This window comes from Anguilla rostrata, chromosome 3 (genome assembly GCF_018555375.3).
Source record: "Anguilla rostrata isolate EN2019 chromosome 3, ASM1855537v3, whole genome shotgun sequence".
NCBI classification, from domain to species: Eukaryota; Metazoa; Chordata; class Actinopteri; order Anguilliformes; family Anguillidae; genus Anguilla; species Anguilla rostrata.
In genome coordinates, this window is record NC_057935.1 from 72660368 (window position 1) to 72684075 (window position 23708).

The window sequence follows — 23708 nt, forward strand, 5'->3', positions numbered from 1 at the left end:
ATACATGCATGCACGTACACACACTCAACACGCACACAAACGCATACACACAATACACACACTGGCACGCACACTCACACACAAACGCATGCACACACTACACACACTGGCGCACACACACACACACACACACTCACATGCCCCTCTCTCTGGTTCAGGCTATTGCTCTTCTCCTTGATGATGAAATCCTTGCTGAATGAGGGATCTGCTCAGGCAGAAGGGATCATGGGTAATAACAGCAGTGTGTGTGTGACAGGGCTCATCCACACATAGACCTGAGAGGTGAGAAGACGGGACAAACCCATATTTATTTTTCATTCCTTCTAAAATATCTGCTTCGACTTTTGTAAATGTACATGATTAGGAGTGCAACCATGAGAGAAATAAATCTCTCTTTGTCCCACTTTTTTCCATCTCTCTTTTTTTTCCTCTCCCTCCCCACTCCCCACTCCCCCAGAATGAGTGATGAGGTACCCTGACACATTACAGAAGGCCACTGCTGCAGCATGTGGGTGTGTGCTCTTTCACAGCCCCGCCCTTTATATAAAGACCAGAGTTGGGGGTTTATTATAGAGCCCCAAAGCCGGGGGTTTATTATAGAGCTCCAGAGCTGGGGGTTTATTATAGAGCTCCAGAGCTGGGGGTTTATTATAAAGACCAGAGCTGGGGGTTTATTATAGAGCTCCAGAGCTGGGGGTTTATTATAGAGCTCCAGAGCTGGGGGTTTATTATAGAGCTCCAGAGCTGGGGGTTTATTATAGAGCTCCAGAGCTGGGGGTTTATTATAAAGACCAGAGCTGGGGGTTTATTATAAAGACCAGAGCTGGGGGTTTATTATAGAGCTCCAGAGCTGGGGGTTTATTATAGAGCTCCAGAGCTGGGGGTTTATTATAGAGCTCCAGAGCTGGGGGTTTATTATAGAGCTCCAGAGCTGGGGGTTTATTATAGAGCTCCAGAGCTGGGGGTTTATTATAGACCTCCAGAGCTGGGGTTTATTATAGAGCTCCAGAGCTGGGGGTTTATTATAGAGCTCCAGAGCTGGGGGTTTATTATAGAGCTCCAGAGCTGGGGTTTATTATAGAGCTCCAGAGCTGGGGGTTTATTATAGAGCTCCAGAGCTGGGGTTTATTATATGGACCAGAGCTGGGGTTTATTGTAGAGCTCCAGAGCTGGGGTTTATTATAGAGCTCCAGAGCTGGGGATTTATTATATGGACCAGAGCTGGGGGTTTATTATAGAGCTCCAGAGCTGGGGGTTTATTATAGAGCTCCAGAGCTGGGGATTTATTATATGGACCAGAGCTGGGGGTTTATTATAGAGCTCCAGAGCTGGGGGTTTATTATAGAGCTCCAGAGCTGGGGGTTTATTATAGAGCTCCAGAGCTGGGGGTTTATTATAGAGCTCCAGAGCTGGGGGTTTATTATAGAGCTCCAGAGCTGGGGGTTTATTATAGACCTCCAGAGCTGGGGGTTTATTATAGAGCTCCAGAGCTGGGGGTTTATTATAGAGCTCCAGAGCTGGGGGTTTATTATAAAGACCAGAGCTGGGGGTTTATTATAGAGCTCCAGAGCTGGGGGTTTATTATAAAGACCAGAGCTGGGGGTTTATTATAGAGCTCCACTGGGGTCATGTGAAACATCCTCCTGCCACCTGACCCTGTTTTTACCTTCTTTGCCCTTGGCTGCTGGTACGGACCCCATGCAGGCTCGTCCCCAGCTGGGTCAGTAAGGCAGTAAGGAGTGGAGTGGTCAGAAGGTGGTAATGTTCTCAGCTCATGAGCAGCAGCGATTCTCATTGTGAGCGCGTAGCGACGGGCGCCTGTGTAACCCTGAAACCATATCAGCCACAGTCGGTGGATACCGATGCCTTCATTAACCCCCCCCCTTCCCCCCCCCCCACAGCTGCCATTCCGAGCCGGGAGGGACGGCTCTATGCACGGACCCCCTCGGTCTGAAGGCCTAATGCCCAAAGCCAACAAAGGGGAAAATTGGTGAAAGGGTGCATTACGCGCAGAATGAGCTCAGACTGAGAGGGGCATTATCGCGGGGAAGCGCTCACAGTTAGCGGCGCGTTTGCTCTGAGGGAAGGAGATGAGTCCCCGCTAAACCGGGTGATTTGGCGGCGCGGGCTCATTTGCAGGCGTTCAGCTGTAATGTCTCTGTTCGATGATTCAGGCGAGGGAGAGAGAGGCCCCGCCCGCTCGTCTCATTAAAGCTCCAGACCCACGTCCACACGGCCTGATCTCCTCTCATTAAGGCTCCAGACCCACGTCCACACGGCCAGATCTCCTCTCATTAAGGCTCCGAACCCACGTCCACACGGCCTGATCTCCTCTCATTAAGGCTCCAGACCCACGTCCACACGGCCTGATCTCCTCTCATTAAGGCTCCAGACCCACGTCCACACGGCCTGATCTCCTCTCATTAAGGCTCCAGACCCACGTCCACACGGCCTGATCTCCTCTCATTAAGGCTCCGAACCCACGTCCACACGGCCTGATCTCCTCTCATTAAGGCTCCGAACCCACGTCCACACGGCCAGATCTCCTCTCATTAAGGCTCCGGACCCACGTCCACACGGCCAGATCTCCTCTCATTAAGGCTCCGAACCCACGTCCACACGGCCAGATCTCCTCTCATTAAGGCTCCGAACCCACGTCCACACGGCCTGATCTCCTCTCATTAAGGCTCCAGACCCACGTCCACACGGCCTGATCTCCTCTCATTAAGGCTCCGAACCCACGTCCACACGGCCAGATCTCCTCTCATTAAGGCTCCAGACCCACGTCCACACGGCCTGATCTCCTCTCATTAAGGCTCCAGACCCACGTCCACACGGCCTGATCTCCTCTCATTAAGGCTCCAGACCCACGTCCACACGGCCAGATCTCCTCTCATTAAGGCTCCAGACCCACGTCCACACGGCCTGATCTCCTCTCATTAAGGCTCCGAACCCACGTCCACACGGCCTGATCTCGTCTTACTGCTTAAAGTGAAAATGAAAGAATCCTCACAACCAGGTCTGCGTAATGAAGTCAAACACAGCCACATAAACACACGCACACACACACACACACGCATGCACACATACACACGCATGAGGCACATACACACACACACACACACAAGCACAAGCACACACAGACATACACACGCATGCAGACACACACACGCAAGCACACACAGACATACACACACACACACACAGTTATGCATGCACACCTCGCCACCACACAACCTTATGTGTGACAGGCAGGACAAAATCTTCTGCGTCGAACGAAAGCGCTTTTCTTTAAATATCAAAACCAAATATTCCGTCTAAGGCGTTCCTGGAAAAAAAAAATCCGTTCTGTGTCAAACTTTAGCGTTGTTACTGTGAGTTGTTTGTTGCCGTGGAGACGGAGCAGATGATCCCTTTGGGGATTTACATTGCAGAGCGAAAACCGAATTTGTGTGAAGCAGATCTATGACTGGATGCAATGCCTGCAGGGCGGGGGATTATTTACGACACTTTTCCCTAAAGCCGCCGCTCTTCTCTGTGCCCCTGTTCAGGGGTGCGCAGTTTACAGCGTACGGTGTGCGTATTTCAGACGCAGTTTACAGCGTACGGTGTGCGTATTTCAGACGCAGTTTACAGCGTACGGTGTGCGTATTTCAGACGCAGTGTACAGCGTAAGCTGTGCGTATTTCAGACGCAGTTTACAGCGTACAGTGAGCGTATTTCAGACGCAGTGTACAGCGTACGGTGTGCGTATTTCAGACGCAGTTACAGCGTACGTGTGCGTATTTCAGACGCAGTTTACAGCGTACGGTGTGCGTATTTCAGACGCAGTTTACAGCGTACGGTTGTGCGTATTTCAGACGCAGTTTACAGCGTACGGTGGTCTCTTCAGACGCAGTTTACAGCGTACGGTGAGCGTACTTCAGACGCAGTTTACAGCGTACGGTGCGCGTATTTCAGACGCAGTTTACAGCGTACGGTGTGCGTATTTCAGACGCAGTTTACAGCGTACGGTGCGCGTATTTCAGACGCAGTTTACAGCGTACGGTGTGCGTATTTCAGACGCAGTTACAGCGTACGGTGGCGTATTCAGACGCAGTTTACAGCGTACGGTGCGCGTATTTCAGACACAGTCGGTGTGCGTATTCAGACGCAGTACGTACGGTGTGCGTATTTCAGACGCAGTGTACAGCGTACGGTGTGCGTATTTCAGACGCAGTTTACAGCGTACGGTGTGCGTATTTCAGACGCAGTTTACAGCGTACGGTGTGCGTATTTCAGACGCAGTTTACAGCGTACGGTGTGCGTATTTCAGACGCAGTGTACAGCGTACGGTGTGCGTATTTCAGACGCAGTTTACAGCGTACGGTGTGCGTATTTCAGACATACAGCGTACGGTGTGCGTATTTCAGACGCAGTTTACAGCGTACGGTGTGCGTATTTCAGACGCAGTTTACAGCGTACGGTGTGCGTATTTCAGACGCAGTTTACAGCGTACGGTGTGCGTATTTCAGACGCAGTTTACAGCGTACGGTGTGCGTATTTCAGACGCAGTTTACAGCGTACGGTGTGCGTATTTCAGACTCGGTGTACAGCGTACGGTGTGCGTATTTCACACTGAGCTGCATTCCTGGGACAGAATGGAGGACTGTTGTGTTTTGCTGTTTAATGCTTCTTGAGCAGGCTGAGTGCCAACCTCTGATTGGCCAGTCACTGCCTTCTTCACTGACCCCCCCCTTACGTGCAACATTCTGAGGAAGGCCCACACATGCACGCACACACGCACACATGCACACACACACACACACACACACACACACACACGCGCAGGTACAGATGGAGAAACACTGGGTATCAGCGCTTGTTGAAGTCTGCGTCCGTGTCGATTGGGCTCCTCAGATAGCTGTAATTAGCCGTGTGAAAGGGAGATTACTCTGAGCGCTCATGTCCTGCTGAGAGACTGGCACAGGAGAGGAGACACTCTCTTAAGGTGTGCTGATTTTCGCCCATTTTAATTTAAAATGTGCGAAATTGTCATGGGGGGTTGGGAGGGATAATGGCTCCACAAACAGAGTTTGAGGTTTTTATTGACCAGGGCGATATCATTAAATGAGCTGAGCTTCAGACTGTGATTGGATGGGCTGTTGAGTGAAAGGGGCGGAGCTAGTGGTTGTGAGTGGCAGGGTGATGTTTACGCTGGCATGCGAGTGGCAGTAATGGAAGGTTTGAGTGAGGCTTGTGCAGGCAGGCAGAGAGGGGAGGGCGTGTCCCTGAGGATTTGATTGACGGCTCTACAGTGTGTGTGTGAGAGAGATCTAGCGTTAGTTCCAGTCAGTTGACAACATAATCGCCCCCTGCCCTTCTGTGTGTGAGAGAGAAGACCAAACACCCCTGGATGAGCCTGCTGCTGCGTGCCTCCACTTACCTCAAACACACACACCCAGACATGCGCACACACACACACACACACCCAGACATGCACACACACACACACACACACACACCCAGACATGCACACACACTCAGACATGCACACACACACACACACACACACACACCCAGACATGCACACACAAACTCACACGGTAAACACACTGTACACACGCCCACGTGCACACACATACACACAGAAACACACACTGCATAGACATGCTACACAGAATTATATGCACACCAGGGCTGCTGCAGGGTGTGTGTGTGTGTTAGACTTGCTGACAGGGCTGCTGCAGGGCGTGTGTGTGTTAGACTTACTGACAGGGCTACTACAGGGTGTGTGTGTGTGTGTGTTAGACTTACTGACAGGGCTACTGCAGGGCGTGTGTGTGTGTGTGTGTGTTAGACATGCTGACAGAGCTTCTGCAGGGTGTGTGTGTGTGTGTTAGACTTACTGACAGAGCTACTGCAAGGGCGTGTGTGTGTGTGTGTTAGACATGCTGACAGGGCTACTGCAGGGTGTGTGTGTGTGTTAGACATGCTGACAGGGCTGGTGCAGGGTGTGTGTGTGTGTTAGACTTACTGACAGGACTACTGCAGGGTGTGTGTGTGTGTGTTAGACATGCTGACAGGGCTACTGCAGGGCGTGTGTGTGTTAGACATGCTGACAGGGCTACTGCACGGTGTGTGTGTGTGTGTGTGTGTGTGTTAGACTTACTGACAGAGCTACTGCAGGGTGTGTGTGTGTGTGTGTGTTAGACATGCTGACAGGGCTACTGCAGGGTGTGTGTGTGTGTGTTAGACTTACTGACAGGGCTACTGCAGGGTGTGTGTGTGTGTTAGACATGCTGACAGGGCTACTGCAGGGTGTGTTAGACTTACTGATAGAGCTACTGCAGGGTGTGTGTGTGTGTGTTAGACATGCTGACAGGGCTGCTGCAGGGTGTGTGTGTTAGACATGCTGACAGGGCTGCTGCAGGGTGTGTGTGTGTGTTAGACTTACTGACAGGGCTACTGCAGTGTGTGTGTGTGTGTGTTAGACTTACTGACAGGGCTACTGGCAGGGCGTGTGTGTGTGTGTGTGTGTTAGACTTACTGACAGGGCTACTGCAGGGCGTGTGTGTGTGTTAGACATGCTGACAGAGCTGCTGCAGGGTGTGTGTGTGTGTGTGTGTGTGTGTGTGTGTGTGTGTGTGTGTGTGTGTTAGACATGCTGACAGGGCTGCTGCAGGGTGTGTGTGTGTGTTAGACATGCTGACAGGGCTACTGCAGGGCGTGTGTGTGTGTTAGACATGCTGACAGGGCTGCTGCAGGGTGTGTGTGTGTGTGTTAGACATGCTGACAGGGCTGCTGCAGGGTGTGTGTGTGTGTTAGACATGCTGACAGGGCTGCTGCAGGGCGTGTGTGTGTGTGTGTGTGTGTATGTGTTAGACATGCTGACAGGGCTGCTGCAGGGTGTGTGTGTGTGTTAGACATGCTGACAGGGCTGCTGCAGGGTGTGTGTGTGTGTGTGTTAGACATGCTGACAGGGCTGCTGCAGGGTGTGTGTGTGTGTTAGACATGCTGACAGGGCTGCTGCAGGGCGTGTGTGTGTTAGACATGCTGACAGGGCTGCTGCAGGGTGTGTGTGTGTGTGTTAGACATGCTGACAGGGCTGCTGCAGGGCGTGTGTGTGTGTTAGACATGCTGACAGGGCTACTGCAGGGTGTGTGTGTGTGTGTTAGACTTACTGACAGGGCTGCTGCAGGGTGTGTGTGTGTTAGACATGCTGACAGGGCTGCTGCAGGGCGTGTGTGTGTGTGTGTGTTGTATGTGTTAGACATGCTGACAGGGCTGCTGCAGGGTGTGTGTGTGTGTTAGACATGCTGACAGGGCTGCTGCAGGGTGTGTGTGTGTGTGTTAGACATGCTGACAGGGCTGCTGCAGGGTGTGTGTGTGTGTTAGACATGCTGACAGGGCTGCTGCAGGGCGTGTGTGTGTTAGACATGCTGACAGGGCTGCTGCAGGGTGTGTGTGTGTGTGTTAGACATGCTGACAGGGCTGCTGCAGGGCGTGCATGGTGGGCTGCTGGTCATTAGTGTCCCTGCCCTGCCTTCTCACTGGCAAAGGGTTCGAGCTGCTGAGTCTCCAGGATGCTCCCAAACTGAGGTGAAGCAAGCACCTCCCCTTTACCACTCGCTGCTTGTGTTCAGCTGGATGCTCAGTGTGCTGTACAAACAGGCAGGCTTTTATACCCGGGGACGAGCGTGCACAGAGTGCCGATCACCGCAGGCAGGCCGTTTTATTCAGACTTCAAACCTGCATTGCTTTCCCCTCTCTAATGACCTGAGTGAGCCCAGTCCTCGTCGAACACTGTTTATGCTTCTGCAGAAACCGGGCCAGCGTGAGCTCCTCCGTGTGAGTGTCTGCTCCAGAGTATGATGTCACCTGGAATAGCAGCGAGAGGGCGATTAGTTACACTGGCTGGAGGGTTTGGTCTTCAGCCCTGTAGACCAATCACGTCTTTTGTTGTGTGGAGCAGCCAGATTATGAGGGAATTATGGGGATAATATGGATCGTTATTCATTTGTGAAGGACTGTGAATATGTATCTGTGCATATGAGTGTCTGTGCATGAGTGTGTGTGAGTATGTGTTGTGTGCATGAGTGTGTGTGAGCATGTGTGGGTGTGCGGGCCTGTGCGTGCGTTTGCATGCATGCGTGTGTGTGTGTGTGTGCGTGTGCGTGTTTGTGTGTGCAGGTGCACACACACACACACAAACACACACGCACACACACAGAGTCATGCGGACGCCCACACACAGAGTCATGCAGACGCACACATACCTGTGTGACACAGTTAGAATGCTCCTGGTGTCTGTGGAACAGAACTCACTTGTTAGACGATTGACTCGCTAAAGACGGCATCTACAAGGTTTCAAATAAAACAGACGAGAACAGCATCTGAACATGGTGCTAACGGGCTTTTTCCAGAGAGATAGTGTGCGTTACTACCTCCCCTCCGTCTCTGCAATAGCTTTTCCTTTTGCTTTTTTCTTCTGTTTTTATTTCCTGGAAGAGGTAGCCGGGATTTTATTGCGATTTTGTAGTTTATATACTTTGTTGATAGACCTCAGCAAAGGATTGGAAATGTAATCTTTTTATTCTGAAAGGATTTGATAAGTTGGGATTTTTGGAGCTGGAGAAATTCTTCACTTTGAGGCTCTGAAACAACTTTGATTCTTATCACTTTAATTACGCTACATATCTGCTGGAGATAAAGAGGGCGGTCTGGAATGCTGGCTGGTAATTAACTCTGGATGGCATTGTTCCTTTTACACAGTAGATGCACTGGAAAGATTAAAACAGGAATCCAAGCTTGCTTAACTGCAGATCTGATAGTCGCAGACCAGTGTTGGCAGATAATGATTATAAACCCCAGATGTTTGCATTGTATTGTGTTGTATTGTAATGCATTGTATTGTTGTTCATGGAGGTTTGTCATGCATCCACTCAACACAGGTATTTGTGTATGTGTGAGAGAGACTGTGTGTGTGTGTGTATGTGCATATGTGTGTGCTTGTGTGTGTGTATGTACATGTATGTGTGTGTGCATATGTGTGCATATATGTGTGTGTCTATGCATGTGCGTGTGTGTGTATGTATGTACATGTATGTGTGTGTGCATATGTGTGTGTCTGTGCGTGTGTGTGCGCGTGCGTGTGTGTGTCTGTGCATATGTGTGTGTCTGTGCGTGTGCGTGTGCGTGTGTGCGTGTGCGTGTGCGTGCGTGTGCGTGTGTGTGTGTGTATGCGTGTGAGTGTGTGTGTGTGAGTGTGTGTGCGTGAGTACGTGCGTGCGTGTGTGTGCACGTGTAATGAAATAGAAGCAGTATGATTAGTGTTAATTAGCATTTGTGACTGTGATGCAGGGATAGTTGTGTGGAAATGAGAGAGAGAGAGTAGAGAGTGAGAGAGAGAGAGTGAAAGAGTGAAAGAGAGATGAATATTCAGGCATGTTTGTTCCCCTGCCTCTGCTTAACTTATATTTGATGTTCCTTCAGACCTGACCATCTGGCTGTTTGTAATGAATAAATGAATAATGAATAGAAATGAGCGGAGTATTGGCTGCCTGTCCTAACACCCCTGTGTGTCTCAGCTGTGTTACAGGTGTCCATCTCCCTCAGCAAGGTGGAGCTGAGCGTCGGGGAGTCAAAGTTCTTCACCTGCACAGGTAACGACAAACTCCAAGGGGGGGTCGGGGGTGGGGGTGGGGTGGGGTGGGCTCTGGCTCCTGGCTGTACTGAAATGCATTGTGGGATACAAACAGACTCTGTGTTTCACACATGAAGGTTAGCCCCCTGCAGGGCCGCAGACAGACCCTGGAGATCCCAGACTGACAGAGCATCACCGCGGAAACCCAGGCCTGACATAAATCTCTGAGAATTATGGAGATCCAGCGTTAATGTGCTCAGCTCTTAAGGATTAATATGCTAATCAGGGACTCATTTTCTGCGCCACTGACTCTGTAATTATGCGGGCAGTTATCTGTGCGCTACGCCACTCCGATGTTCTCTGGGCTTTCTTGCCCTGTCTCCAAAAGGTGTGGCTTGTCACGGAGTGAGAACTTAATTACTACAATACGGGCCGCACGTGCGGCGCTCGCTGTGTGCCAGCCCTGTGTGCCAGCCCCGAGCCGCTCGCTGTGTGCCAGCCCCGAGCCGCTCGCTGTGTGCCAGCCCCGAGCCGCTCGCTGTGTGCCAGCCCCGAGCCGCTCGCTGTGTGCCAGCCCCGAGCCGCTCGCTGTGTGCCAGCCCCGAGCCGCTCGCTGTGTGCCAGCCCCGAGCCGCTCGCTGTGTGCCAGCCCCGAGCCGCTCGCTGTGTGCCAGCCCCGAGCCGCTCGCTGTGTGCCAGCCCCGAGCCGCTCGCTGTGTGCCAGCCCCGAGAGAAGCTGAGAGAGCCGCTCGCTGTGTGCCAGCCCCGAGCCGCTCGCTGTGCCAGCCCTGAGCGAAGCTGAGAGAGCCGCTCGCTGTGTGCCAGCCCTGAGCGAAGCTGAGAGAGCCGCTCGCTGTGTGCCAGCCCTGAGCGAAGCTGAGACAGCCGCTCGCTGTGTGCCAGCCCTGAGCGAAGCTGAGAGAGCCGCTCGCTGTGTGCCAGCCCTGAGCGAAGCTGAGACAGCCGCTCGCTGTGTGCCAGCCCTGAGCGAAGCTGAGAGAGCCGCTCGCTGTGTGCCAGCCCTGAGCGAAGCTGAGAGAGCCGCTCGCTGTGTGCCAGCCCTGAGCGAAGCTGAGAGAGCCGCTCGCTGTGTGCCAGCCCTGAGCGAAGCTGAGAGAGCCGCTCGCTGTGTGCCAGCCCTGAGCGAAGCTGAGAGAGCCGCTCGCTGTGTGCCAGCCCTGAGCGAAGCTGAGAGAGCCGCTCGCTGTGTGCCAGCCCTGAGCGAAGCTGAGACCGGCCGCTCGCTGTGTGCCAGCCCTGAGCGAAGCTGAGAGAGCCGCTCGCTGTGTGCCAGCCCTGAGCGAAGCTGAGACAGCCGCTCGCTGTGCCAGCCCTGAGCGAAGCTGAGAGAGCCGCTCGCTGTGTGCCAGCCCTGAGCGAAGCTGAGACAGCCGCTCGCTGTGCCAGCCCTGAGCGAAGCTGAGAGAGCCGCTCGCTGTGCCAGCCCTGAGCGAAGCTGAGACAGCCGCTCGCTGTGTGCCAGCCCCGAGCGAAGCTGAGAGAGCCGCTCGCTGTGTGCCAGCCCTGAGCGAAGCTGAGACAGCCGCTCGCTGTGTGCCAGCCCTGAGCGAAGCTGAGAGAGCCGCTCGCTGTGTGCCAGCCCTGAGCGAAGCTGAGAGAGCCGCTCGCTGTGTGCCAGCCCTGAGCGAAGCTGAGACAGCCGCTCGCTGTGCCAGCCCTGAGCGAAGCTGAGAGAGCCGCTCGCTGTGTGCCAGCCCTGAGCGAAGCTGAGAGAGCCGCTCGCTGTGCCAGCCCTGAGCAAAGCTGAGAGAGCCGCTCGCTGTGCCAGCCCTGAGCGAAGCTGAGACAGCCGCTCGCTGTGCCAGCCCTGAGCGAAGCTGAGAGAGCCGCTCGCTGTGCCAGCCCTGAGCGAAGCTGAGAGAGCCGCTCGCTGTGTGCCAGCCCTGAGCGAAGCTGAGAGAGCCGCTCGCTGTGTGCCAGCCCCGAGCGAAGCTGAGAGAGCCGCTCGCTGTGCCAGCCCTGAGCGAAGCTGAGAGAGCCGCTCGCTGTGTGCCAGCCCCGAGCGAAGCTGAGAGAGCCGCTCGCTGTGTGCCAGCCCTGAGCGAAGCTGAGACAGCCGCTCGCTGTGCCAGCCCTGAGCGGAGCTGAGATGGAAATCTGCTCTGTTCGCCGAGCGAGCAGCGGAATCCAGAGGCACTGATCACACAGACCCGGGAGCGGCGTCTGAAACACAAACCCCACTTAAGCAGTAAACACCAGAACGCCCCGGGAAGAAGCCTGTCGGTTGTCGTCGGGGAGAAAAGAGGCCTCTCCTCCAATCGGATTTAGAGTCCGGTGCACGCTCTGTGGGACCCCCTGAAGGGAACGGTGTGCAAACAGGACCTCATTTCAGTTCCCGTCCTCTCTGTGATTCATGCGCGCAATAAAAAAACATATTCCGCTCTTTAATAATGGTAATCAAGGCCCCAGCTGTGACTGCAGTAATAAAGCAGTGCAGGGCTGTGAGAGCAGAGCACACTCTCGCCTGGGTGGACGGCCCTTTCCCACAAGCCTGCGTTTCCCTCTGCTGTACACTGATTTACACTGGACTCATTTCATTTCTTTAAAACCCTGTTAGAATTCAAGGCTTCTGTGAAAGATAGGATTAGCAGCTGAACGAAATATTACAGCAGAAGCTGGAAAACTGCATAGTGTACTGTGTGTGCGTGTGCGTGTGTGTGTGTGTGTGTGTGTGCGCGTGCGTGTGTGTGTGTGCGCGTGTATGTGTGTGTGTGTGTGTTTGTGTGTGTGTATGTGTGTGTGTGTGTGTATGTGTGTGTGTGTGTGGGGGCATGGGTGTGTGTGTGCTTCTTTTCATGGGACTATACATGCACATTGGTTGTCTACCATTAATTTATAGACAGCCCCTCTCCCCAGTCTCCCAGTTGTGACACTTCCTGTGTGTTTACTATGTGGCACTTCCTGTGTGTTTCCTATGTGGCACTTCCTGTGTGTTTCCTATGTGGCACTTCCTGTACGGGTCTCCCAGTTGTGACACTTCCTGTGTGTTTCCTATGTGGCACTTCCTGTGCGGGTCTCCCAGTTGTGACACTTCCTGTGTGTTTCCTATGTGGCACTTCCTGTGTGGGTCTCCCAGTTGTGACACTTCCTGTGTGTTTGTGTGTGCAGCGATTGGAGAGCCGGTCAGTGTGGACTGGTACAGCCCCCAGGGGGAGCGTATCGTCCCGTCTCAGCGGGTGCTGCTGCACAGGGAGGGGGTCCGATCCCGCCTCACCCTCTACAACGTCAACGTCGAAGATGCCGGGATCTACCGCTGCCAAGCAACCGACGCCAGCGGCCAGAGCCAGGAGGCCACCGTGGTGCTGGAGATTTACCGTGAGTACCGCACACCACAACTACCACACACCACCACCGCACACCACACACTGCCACCACTACCATACTACTCTACCATACACCACCACACACACCACCACCACACACCACAACTACCACACACACCACCATACACCACAACTACCACACACACCACCACACACCACAACTACCACACACCACCACCATACAAATACCACCACCACCACCACACACCACAACTACCGCACACTACAACTACCACACTACCACACACCACCATACAAATACCACCACCACCACCACACACCACAACTACCACACACACCACTACCACACACCACTCCCATACACCACCGCACACCACACACTGTCACCGCTACCATACACCACCACACACCACACACATCACAGACACCACTACCACACACCACCACCGCACACCACACACTGCCACCGCTACCATACTACACTACCACACACCACACACATCGCACACACCACTACCATACACCACCACACACGTCTCACACACACCACTACCACACACCACACACTGCCACTGCTACCATACTACTCTACCATACACCACCACACACACCACTACCACACACCAACGCACACCACACACTGCCATCGCTACCATACTACTCTACCATACACCACCACACACCACACACATCACACACACCACTACCACACACCACCACCGCACACCACACACTGCCACCGCTACCATAGTGCACTACCACACACATCACACACACCACTACCACACACCACCACCGCACACCACACACTACCACCGCTACCATACTGCACTACCACACACCACACACATCACACACACCACCACCGCACACCACACACTGCCACCGCTACCATACTGCACTACCACACACATCACACACACCACTACCACACACCACCACCACACACCACACACTACCACCACCATCACACACTGCACACCACACACATCACACACACCACCACCACACACCACACACCACAATCACCAAACACCATGCTTGGGTGTGTGAGTGGATGTTTTTGTATTGATTGTAATATGTGCACACTCAAACATTTGCTTTTCTTTGTTCTGTGCAATAAAGGAGACCTTTGAAAGTCAAAATTCTGTCTCTTTCTCTCTCTCTCTTTCAAATACTGTATGTTATGCACATACACATGAAAATGCATACATAAATATATGCATGCCAAATACACACGTAATATTTTAATACTTAATCAAAAGCATGGTTTTTCCACAGCAGTTGCGTTTTGAGAAGGAAACACCGCCAGTCCGTGTGCCTTTTCTGCACCTAAAGCTCCGTCTCTACCCACATTTCTGCTGTGGAATGCCTCTGTCACAGGGGAGCAGCTCTGTCGTGTTCTGTGTGAATACTTCGAGAGGCAGCAGTTGGGAGGAGTGAATTACGGATGAGAATTCTTGTTCCAAAGATAATAACATAACCATGCATCCGCCCCACTGCAATTAGGGTGGAAAAGAGTCAGAAGCAGTGCAGAGACAGTGAGACAGAAAGACTGACTTTTAAAACCACATTTAAAATTCCTATAGCTTACTTCTGTGTGTGTGTATGTGTGTGTGTGTGTGTGTGTGCATGCCTGCGTGTTTGTGTGTTAGTGCATGTGTGTGTGCATGTTTGTGTGTGCGTGCATGCCTGCATGTTTGTGTGTGTGTGCTTGTGTGTGTGTGTGTTAGTGCATGTGTGTGCTTGTGTGTGTGTGTGTGTGTTAGTGCGTGTGTGTGCTTGTGTGTGTGTGTGTGTGTGTGTGTGTGTGTGTTAGTGCGTGTGTGCCCGTTTGCGTATGTCTGTGTGTGTGTTAGTGCGTGTGTGTGTGTGTGTGTGTGTTAGTGCTGGTGTGTGTGTGTGTGTTAGTGCGTGTGTGAGGTGTGTGTGTGGTGTGTGTGTGGTGGTGTGTGTGTGTGTGTGTGTGTTGTGTGTGTGAGGTGTGTGTGTGTGTGTGTGTGTGTGTGTGTGTGTGTTGTGTGTGTGTGTGGTGTGTGTGTGTGTGTGTGTGTGTGTTGTGCTGTGTGTGTGTGTTAGTGTGTGTGGGTGTGTGTGTGTGTGTGTGTGTGTGTGTGTGTGTGTGTGTGTGTTAGTGCATGTGTGTGCTTGTGTGTGTGTTAGTGCATGTGTGTGTGTGTGTGTGTGTGTTATGCATGTGTTGTTGTGTGTTCTTCACAGTGACACTCGCTTTTCCTACAGAGAAACTGACGTTTCGGGACGTGCCCTCACCTCAGGAGTTCCGGCAGGGGGAGGAGGCCCAGGTGGTGTGTGATGTCATCAGCTCACCTGTGCCCATCGTCTCCTGGTTCCACAAGGACCAGGAAATCACACCTGAGCTGTCTGGTACGTAACCTGTCTGTTAGCTAACCAGTCGCAACAGAAATCAATCCAGAGTTCTATGGTACGTAACCTATGAGTCTGTTAGCTAGCCGGTCACAACAGAAATCAATACAGAGCTCTATGGTATTTAGACTATGAGTTTGTTAACTAGCCGGTCACAACAGAAATCAATCCAGGGCTCTATGGTATTTAGACTATGAGTTTGTTAACTAACCGGTCACAACAGAAATCAATCCAGAGTTCTATGGTACGTAACCTATGAGTCTGTTAGCTAGCCGGTCACAACAGAAATCAATCCAGAGCTCTATGGTATTTAGACTATGAGTTTGTTAGCTAACCGGTCACAACAGAAATCAATCCAGAGCTCTATGGTATTTAGACTATGAGTTTGTTAGCCAACTGGTCACAACAGAAATCAATCCTGAGTTCTCACTGAGGTAATTAACATATCAATCTGTCAACTAATCAATTCAGAATGAGATCACACCTGAGGGCTTTACGTCTGGATTGACTGAACTTTATCAATCAATATTTTAGTCGAACAAGCAATCAATCAATCACATTTGTATTGCTCCCTTCAGCAACTCTCTTGCTGTGGTGCACTAGCTGTAAATAGTATTCATCACCAAAATCCTTTTGGAAGAATTCTGAAAAGTTGAGTTATTAGGGAAATCAGAATCATTGATTCATTCTTTATTCTAAATGACTATGAATGTGTAATTTTGTCTGGTGAAGCTAAGTGATCATTTGGTTGGTACTGTACTTGGATTCTTTCCTTTACCTTATTAAAAAATAATCCTTATCTCTTCCCTGTGAATCAGAGAAATGTATCCTTTGGAGCTGTAAATCTGGACGGGATCCAGTTTAATTAAATCTGATGTTTCCAATGGGAAGCCTGGCCTGGAACCGAGCGGCTTTCTGAACGAATAGCCCTGGTGCTGGGGGGGGGGGGGTGGGGATAGCTGTTTATGTGACAGAGTGAATAGTCCTGGTGCTGGACTCACTGGGGGGGTGGGGGGTGGGAGAGCTGTTTATGTGACAGAGTAGCAGAGACAAAGGAGAAAGTGAGCTCCTTAGTGTTAGACTGATATTTCCCAGCAGTCTTAGCGATCAGTGTGCTCCATGTCCTTAGCATCAGAGATATTTCCCAGCAGTCTTAGCGATCAGCATGGCCAGTGTTTGACACAGATCGGGGTCGTCACTGTTACAGAGATCAGGAGATGACATTCATGATTCAGTGGAAGAGGGATTGATAAAGAGCTCATATTTAACAGAAACAAACCGCATTCTTTTGGCGGGGGGGGGGGGGGTGGTTTGATTGATGGATTTGATTGATTTTCATGATTTAATTAAATATGTGATCAGCAGACCACACAGGTCTAATTGAATACCTGATCTGCTTCTGTTATTCTCCAGTTGTGCAAGTATTTTATTCAAATCTTTCTTCTCCTTCCCCCACTCTCTCGGTCCCGATCTCTTTCTCTTTCTGCCTTTCTCTCTCACTCCCTCCCCCTCTCTTTCTCTCCCTGTCCTTCTCGCTCGCCTCTCTCCCACTCTTTCTGCCTCTCTCTCACTCCCCTCCTCTCTCTCTCTCTCTCTCTCTCTCTCTCTCCCTCTCTCTCTGCAGATAGGTTCCAGATTCTGCCCAGTAATAAGCTGCGGATTCTGCGGGTGGGTAAGGAGGACGAGGGGGTGTACCGCTGTGAGGCTCGGGTGGAAGCTCGTGGGGAGATCGACTTCAGAGACATCAGCGTCATCGTCAACGGTGAGCAACACACACACACTCACACACACACATACACACACACACACACACACAAACGCACATACACACACACACACACACGCACATACACACACACACACACACACACACACACACACACACACATACACACACACACACACACACACACATACGCACGCGCACGCACACACACACACGCACACGCACATACACACACACACAAACCATACACACACACACACCACACACACACATACACACACACACACACACACACGCACACACCACACATACACACACAAAAGCACTCACACACACACACACACACACACACACATACACACACAAAGGCACTCACACACACACACAAATGCACCTGCACACACACACACATACTCAGACACACACACACACACAAACGCACATACACACATACACACACACACACAAACGCACATACACACATACACACAAAGGCACTCACACACTCGCACACAAACGCACCTGCACACACACAAACGCACACACACTCACAAACGCACTCACACACACTTGCACACACACAAACGCACTCAAACGCACACGCGCACACACACATACTCAGACACACACAAGCGCACACGCACACACACTCACAAACGCAGTCACACACTCTCGCACACAAACGGACATACACACACACACACGCACACAAGCACACACATACACACTTTCACACACAAAAGCACTCAGACTCACACACAAGCATGCACACACACACACACAAACATATAAACACACGCACACACGCACAGTTAACACTAATATACTCACTGAGATGCACATAGAGCCAGATGATTGCCTATTGCTATCAAAGCCATGCTGCAATCTGTCTTCAGTCGTTTCTTACCAAATGAGCATTATAGTAACAAATAACTCTTTATTTATATGACACCTTTCAAAACCAGGGTTACAAGTTGCTGCTCAACAGAAAATGAAAAACTAAATGCATAAAAACACATAACATCACGTATAAACGGCATAAAAATACAAGATCACATATTAAGTGCTTAAAAACAGATAACATCTCGTATGATATGCGCAAAAACACATAAGGTCATGTACCTAACATCTCATAGACAAGAGCTGAAGAACTAGGAGAAGCAAGAGAATTAAGTCTTAAGACATTTTTTAAGCGATCAAGCTTAAATATTTAAAAGCTGATCAATCAATCAAGGTTCGACCAGCAATTAAAACAAGTATACGAGCAGAAATATTTAGCAGTCATAAATCTATATTGATCTGCTGCTTTCTCTGAAATTGGCATGGTCCCCATCCCCCCCCACCCTTTAATTTTGATTATAAATTTTTATTGTTTTATAGACACTGGCTTTGCACTCAACGCACAGCAATATGAGATCAGTTTCAGTCTCTGTGCACTGATGGGATCTTATGAGGACTGCAGTGCGTAACTTACACCATGTGTAGATGTGGAACATGCATAATGTTCAGACATCAGATTGGCAGTGAACCAAATCACCAAACCGCCAAACCACCAAACCATCAAACCATCAAACCATCAAACCACCAAACCGCCAAACCATCAAACCACCAAACCACCAAACCACCAAACCACCAAACCACCAAACCACCAAGGATCGCTTGTTGTGTCACTTGAAAAGAGTACCTGGACATCGTGACCCTGAACCCCCCCACACCCCCCCCCACACCCGTTGCTTTCATCTTTCCTTCGAGCCATTCAGACTGACATCGCCTTGGAGACTGTTGCTGGGATACATCTGAAAGTTGAGCTGTCTTGTTCGCTGGAGGTCCTGACAGACGTGCCTGGAGAAAAACCCAAAGTCTCTGAGCTAATCCTGCAGCCGTACAGACTGTCAGTGCAGACAACCGGGCCTGCCCATCGTATTCTGCCTTCCAGAACGACATCCGCTCAATTAGTGGATGAGCAACACCTATGTTGTACCCTCCCCTGTACATATACATCCCTCATTTACCTCTCTCTTCCTCTCTCTCTCTTCCCCCCACCTCTCCCTCTCTCCCTCTCGCTCTCTCTCTCTCTCTCTCTCTCTCCTCTCCTCTCTCCCTCTCCTCTCTCTCTCTCTCTCTCTCTTCTCTCTCCTCTCCTCTCTCTCCCTCTCTCTCTCTCTCTCTCTCTCTCTCTCTCTCTCTCAGTCCCTCCAGTAATCTCCGTACCTCAGGAGTCCTTCAATGCTACGGCTGACTATCAGGAATCTGTGACCTTCACCTGCAGAGCGCACGGATCACCTGAACCAGAGGTCTCCTGGCAAAGGTCAGTCACACACACTCACTCACAAGCATGAACACCTACACTCACACACACACACACACACACACACACACACACACACACGCACACCTACACTCACACACACACACACACACACACACCTACACTCACACTCACACTCACACACACACACCTACACTCACACACTCACACACACTCACAAGCACGAACACTTACACTCCAACACACACCACACTCACCACTAATCGCAGCACTCACAAGCATGCAACACCTTCCATCACTCACTCAACACACACTCACAGGCATGCAACACTTACACTCACACACCAATACATCCCACATACACCACACTTACCTCACTACTACACCCCTCACCCCCTACCTCCTCCCACCCCACCCCCACCACCTACCTCACTCACCCACTTCACTCACACACCCTACACTCACACACCCACACATCACTCACACTCACACCTCCACACCTCCCTACCTCATCAGCCCCGTACACTCCGTCACTCACGAGCCATCAATGCACACTTCACTACTCACCCAACCACACACACTAACAATCCGCACAGGCACACTCTCACACACACACACACTACACACACACACTTACACACACCCACACGCACACACTTACACTCACACACACACACTAACACACACTCACACACACGCACACCTACACTCACACACACACACGCACGCACACACACGCACACCTACACTCACACACATGCGCTCAGCACAGCACTACTGGTGGTCGTTTGCCGCGTTGCTATGCACGTGCATCGGTGTTGGTTTTGATGTGTTGTGTGTGTGTGTGTGTGGTGTGGGCTGTTGGTGTGGTGAGTGGTGTGTGTTGTATGTGTTGTATGTGTGTGCGCATGCGTGGGTGTGTGTGTGAAGTGTGGTGCGTGTGTGTGGTGTGTGTGTTTTGGTGGCGTGTGTGTGTGTGTGTGTGTGTGTGTGTGTGTTGCGTGTGGTGCTGTGTGTGTGCTTGTGGTTTGGTGTGTTGTGTGGGCGTGTGTGTGTGTGTGTGTGTAGGAGGGGCAGGCGGATCGAGCCCTCGGACCGGTTCGTGGTGAAGGCCGGGGGAAGCTCGCTGACGGTGAAGAGCATCACTCAGGAGGACGGGGGCTCCTACACCTGCACCGCTCGCAACACGGCCGGCCACGCCCACCAGGACCTCTTCCTCAAGGTGTTCGGTAAGACATCCCATCATGCATCACTCCCAAAACCACTGCTTCCCAGACTCACTCCTGGGTATGCTGGTTTTCCTCCAACCACATCTGCAATCCCAGAATTCTAACAAGCTGTTAATTTGTCTTAATTAGGCTCTGGATGTTTTGATTACCCTCTGAAGCTGCATTATGTCAGAAATAGCTGTGCATGCCATGAATAAAAAAATCACATATTCACATTGTGCTATATTTCAAACAGTTACACAATGAGAGGGATAAAACACCAGTCAAATCAAAGACTGAAGTGAATCAATAGGCTCCTCATTGGGGAAAATGTGGACTCGTGGCCACTAAAACAAGAAAAAACATTTTATAGAAAATGAAGAATTTAAAGACAAAGCAAATGACAATGAGCCAAACCTGCATTGTGTAGATCGGTTTAAGGAAGACAGTCTGAAAGAACTCAAACACCTGCGTTCCACAACTTTAACGGAGTGAATTTGGTTGCACACACGGGGACCGCGTTTGGGAAATGTTGGCCTAAGAGTACAGACAGAGAGAGTGTGAACACTCAGCCTACATCGCATAAAGTACAGGGGCCTAATCAGCCAATCATAAGGCTTTCCTCGTGGTTCCTGACCAATCAGCAGGCTTCTGTGTGGGGCTGTGGATCTGTACTGGGCTCAGTAGGGGGCTGTAGCAGTGACTTCCTCCCAGCATGGATTACATATTATTCATCTCAGTTTGACATTTTTAAACGTGATGTCATGTGTTAAAGTCTGTTTTGTTTGCTCACTGCATCTTAACAGACTGAAAATTTTGTGACGTGTCACGCGAGGTCCTGGGGTGTGTTTCTTCCCCCACAAACTGAGTAGTTCTTCCTCCTGGCTGAAGAATTGTGCTAATTAGCAAATCCAGGTGGTTGGAACAGAATTGGGACTGGGGGGACTTGATTCTCCATCTTTGTGTGTCAGCGTTTTGTTTGTGATGCACTGCTGTGGCACAGGCGAGGTTCACACAGATGCTTCAAAGTGTCCGTTCGTCTCCCGCTCGTCCCGCTCCTCTCTCTCCTCTCTCTCTCTCTCTCTCTCTCTCTCTCTCTCTCTCTCTCTGTTCCCGCTGCCAGCGGGACGGGGGTGAAATTCAGTCGCTGTGTAAGAAGGGAAGCTCCTGGGGCGAGTCAGGTGCTCCTGGAGTCTCTAAAATTTGCCTTAAATTAAGTGGGGGAAAAAAGCATTGCTCAGATGCATCAGAAGAATGTGAGCAGGCCCACTCCCCCTCGGGCTCGGTGCTGGCGCGTCTCCCATGATGCCCCGGGAGGCAGCGGCTCCGAGGAGATGGCTCATTCGTCTCAGTCCTGCAGTCTGTCATAAAGACTCGTGTGGAGGATGGCTGGCCTGTGCGCCCCGTTATTTTAAGAAGAATCGGGGTCCTGGGGCAGGAGTCCGTGTTCTGAGTCTTATGAAGTTCATCTGCAGTTCAGAGACCCCACTGCTGCCCCTCCTGTGCTGGGAGTCTGATGGTATTGGGGTGTTTACCCCCCGCTGGTGTGCTTACCCCCCCCTCTGGGGTGTTTACCCCCCGCTGGTTTCCCTCCTGTGCTACAGCTCTGTATCAGCACCCCGTGGGCTGGGGGGGGGGGGTTCACAAACGGATTACTGAGGACTGCACTATGATCCAGTAATGAGTAAAAATACATGCAGACACACACACACACACACACTTATGCATGCACACACACACACACACACACGAACACAAACACACACACCAATCCAAGCCAAGAAACCGGTGAGTGGCCAACCATTCAATTACTTTTGGTCCCCTAAAATGGGAAACTATGTACAAAATGGTCTGTAATTCAAATGCAAATACCATCAAAGTAAAGGTGACAGTCTGCACGTAAACATCATATTCATTGTTTTACTTCAAACCCAAAGTAGTACAGAGAGAAAACACCAAAATGTGTGTCCCTGTCTAAAAACTTTTACATTTACCTGTCCATGGGAGGTGTATATCAGTGCAGATTCAGCAGTAGGAATGGTGGAGGGAGTACTACATTTAAAACATTTTAAATTCTTGTTTTCATGCTGTTGGATACTGTTTATCAAGCTTAGCTTTCCTGAGATTCTCAGGAAAGGTGTTAATCAGACACGTCATGCGAAACCAGCAGCTGTCTTTATAAGGAAATGAACGACACACACACACACACACACACGCACTCACACATGCACACAAAGAGGATAGCAGTATGGGTCATTTATAATGAGTGGGAGACATGGTGCTTGGTTGAGTTCAGTCCAAAAGTGGAGCACTACAGGTGCTGTCAATTAGTGTCAGGGGTAATCAAGGGTAAGAGCTGTGTGCACAGGTTTATGTTTCTCTGTTTCTCAGGGTAAGAGCTGTGTGCACAGGCTTATCTCTGTTTCTCAGGGTAAGAGCTGTGTGCACAGGCTTATCTCTGTGTTTCTCAGGGTAAGAGCTGTGTGCACAGGCTTATCTCCCTGTTTCTCAGGGTAAGAGCTGTGTGCACAGGCTTATCTCTGTTTCTCAGGGTAAGAGCTGTGTGCACAGGCTTATCTCTGTGTTTCTCAGGGTAAGAGCTGTGTGCACAGGCTTATCTCTGTTTCTCAGGGTAAGAGCTGTGTGCACAGGCTTATCTCTGTTTCTCAGGGTAAGGGCTGTGTGCACAGGCTTATCTCTGTTTCTCAGGGTAAGAGCTGTGTGCACAGGCTTATCTCTGTTTTCTCAGGGTAAGAGCTGTGTGCACAGGCTTATCTCTGTGTTCTCAGGGTAAGAGCTGTGTGCACAGGCTTATCTCTGTGTTCAGGGGTAAGAGCTGTGTGCACAGGCTTATCTCTGTTTCTCAGGGTAAGAGCTGTGTGCACAGGCTTATCTCTGTTTCTCAGGGTAAGAGCTGTGTGCACAGGCTTATCTCTGTTTCTCAGGGTAAGAGCTGTGTGCACAGGCTTATCTCTGTGTTTTTCAGGGTAAGAGCTGTGTGCACAGGCTTATCTCTGTTTCTCAGGGTAAGAGTTGTGTGCACAGGCTTATCTCTGTTTCTCAGGGTAAGAGCTGTGTGCACAGGCTTATCTCTGTTTCTCAGGGTAAGAGCTGTGTGCACAGGCTTATCTCTGTTTCTCAGGGTAAGAGCTGTGTGCACAGGCTTATCTCTGTGTTTCTCAGGGTAAGA

The 23708-nt window shown here is 50.9% G+C and overlaps 2 protein-coding genes across 5 annotated transcripts in view; one reads left to right on the forward strand and one right to left on the reverse strand.

The window, feature by feature from the left end:
* LOC135251867 (neural cell adhesion molecule 2-like) overlaps window positions 1–23708 on the forward strand; it is a 91528-nt gene that overhangs the window by 46534 nt on the left and 21286 nt on the right. For all 4 annotated transcript variants that reach the window (XM_064329714.1, XM_064329712.1, XM_064329715.1 and 1 more), the window contains exons 2-7: window positions 9570–9644; window positions 12755–12961; window positions 15172–15315; window positions 16940–17077; window positions 19232–19349; window positions 20379–20539. In XM_064329714.1, coding sequence (XP_064185784.1) covers window positions 9570–9644; window positions 12755–12961; window positions 15172–15315; window positions 16940–17077; window positions 19232–19349; window positions 20379–20539 — 843 coding nt within the window. The remainder of the gene's footprint in view (window positions 1–9569; window positions 9645–12754; window positions 12962–15171; window positions 15316–16939; window positions 17078–19231; window positions 19350–20378; window positions 20540–23708) is intronic.
* zgc:174862 (uncharacterized protein LOC100142646 homolog) lies at window positions 260–1700 on the reverse strand. Its single transcript, XM_064325201.1, is given in 6 exon segments — window positions 260–275; window positions 552–660; window positions 663–763; window positions 819–950; window positions 1297–1570; window positions 1667–1700. Coding segments are annotated over 6 exon segments (666 nt in total).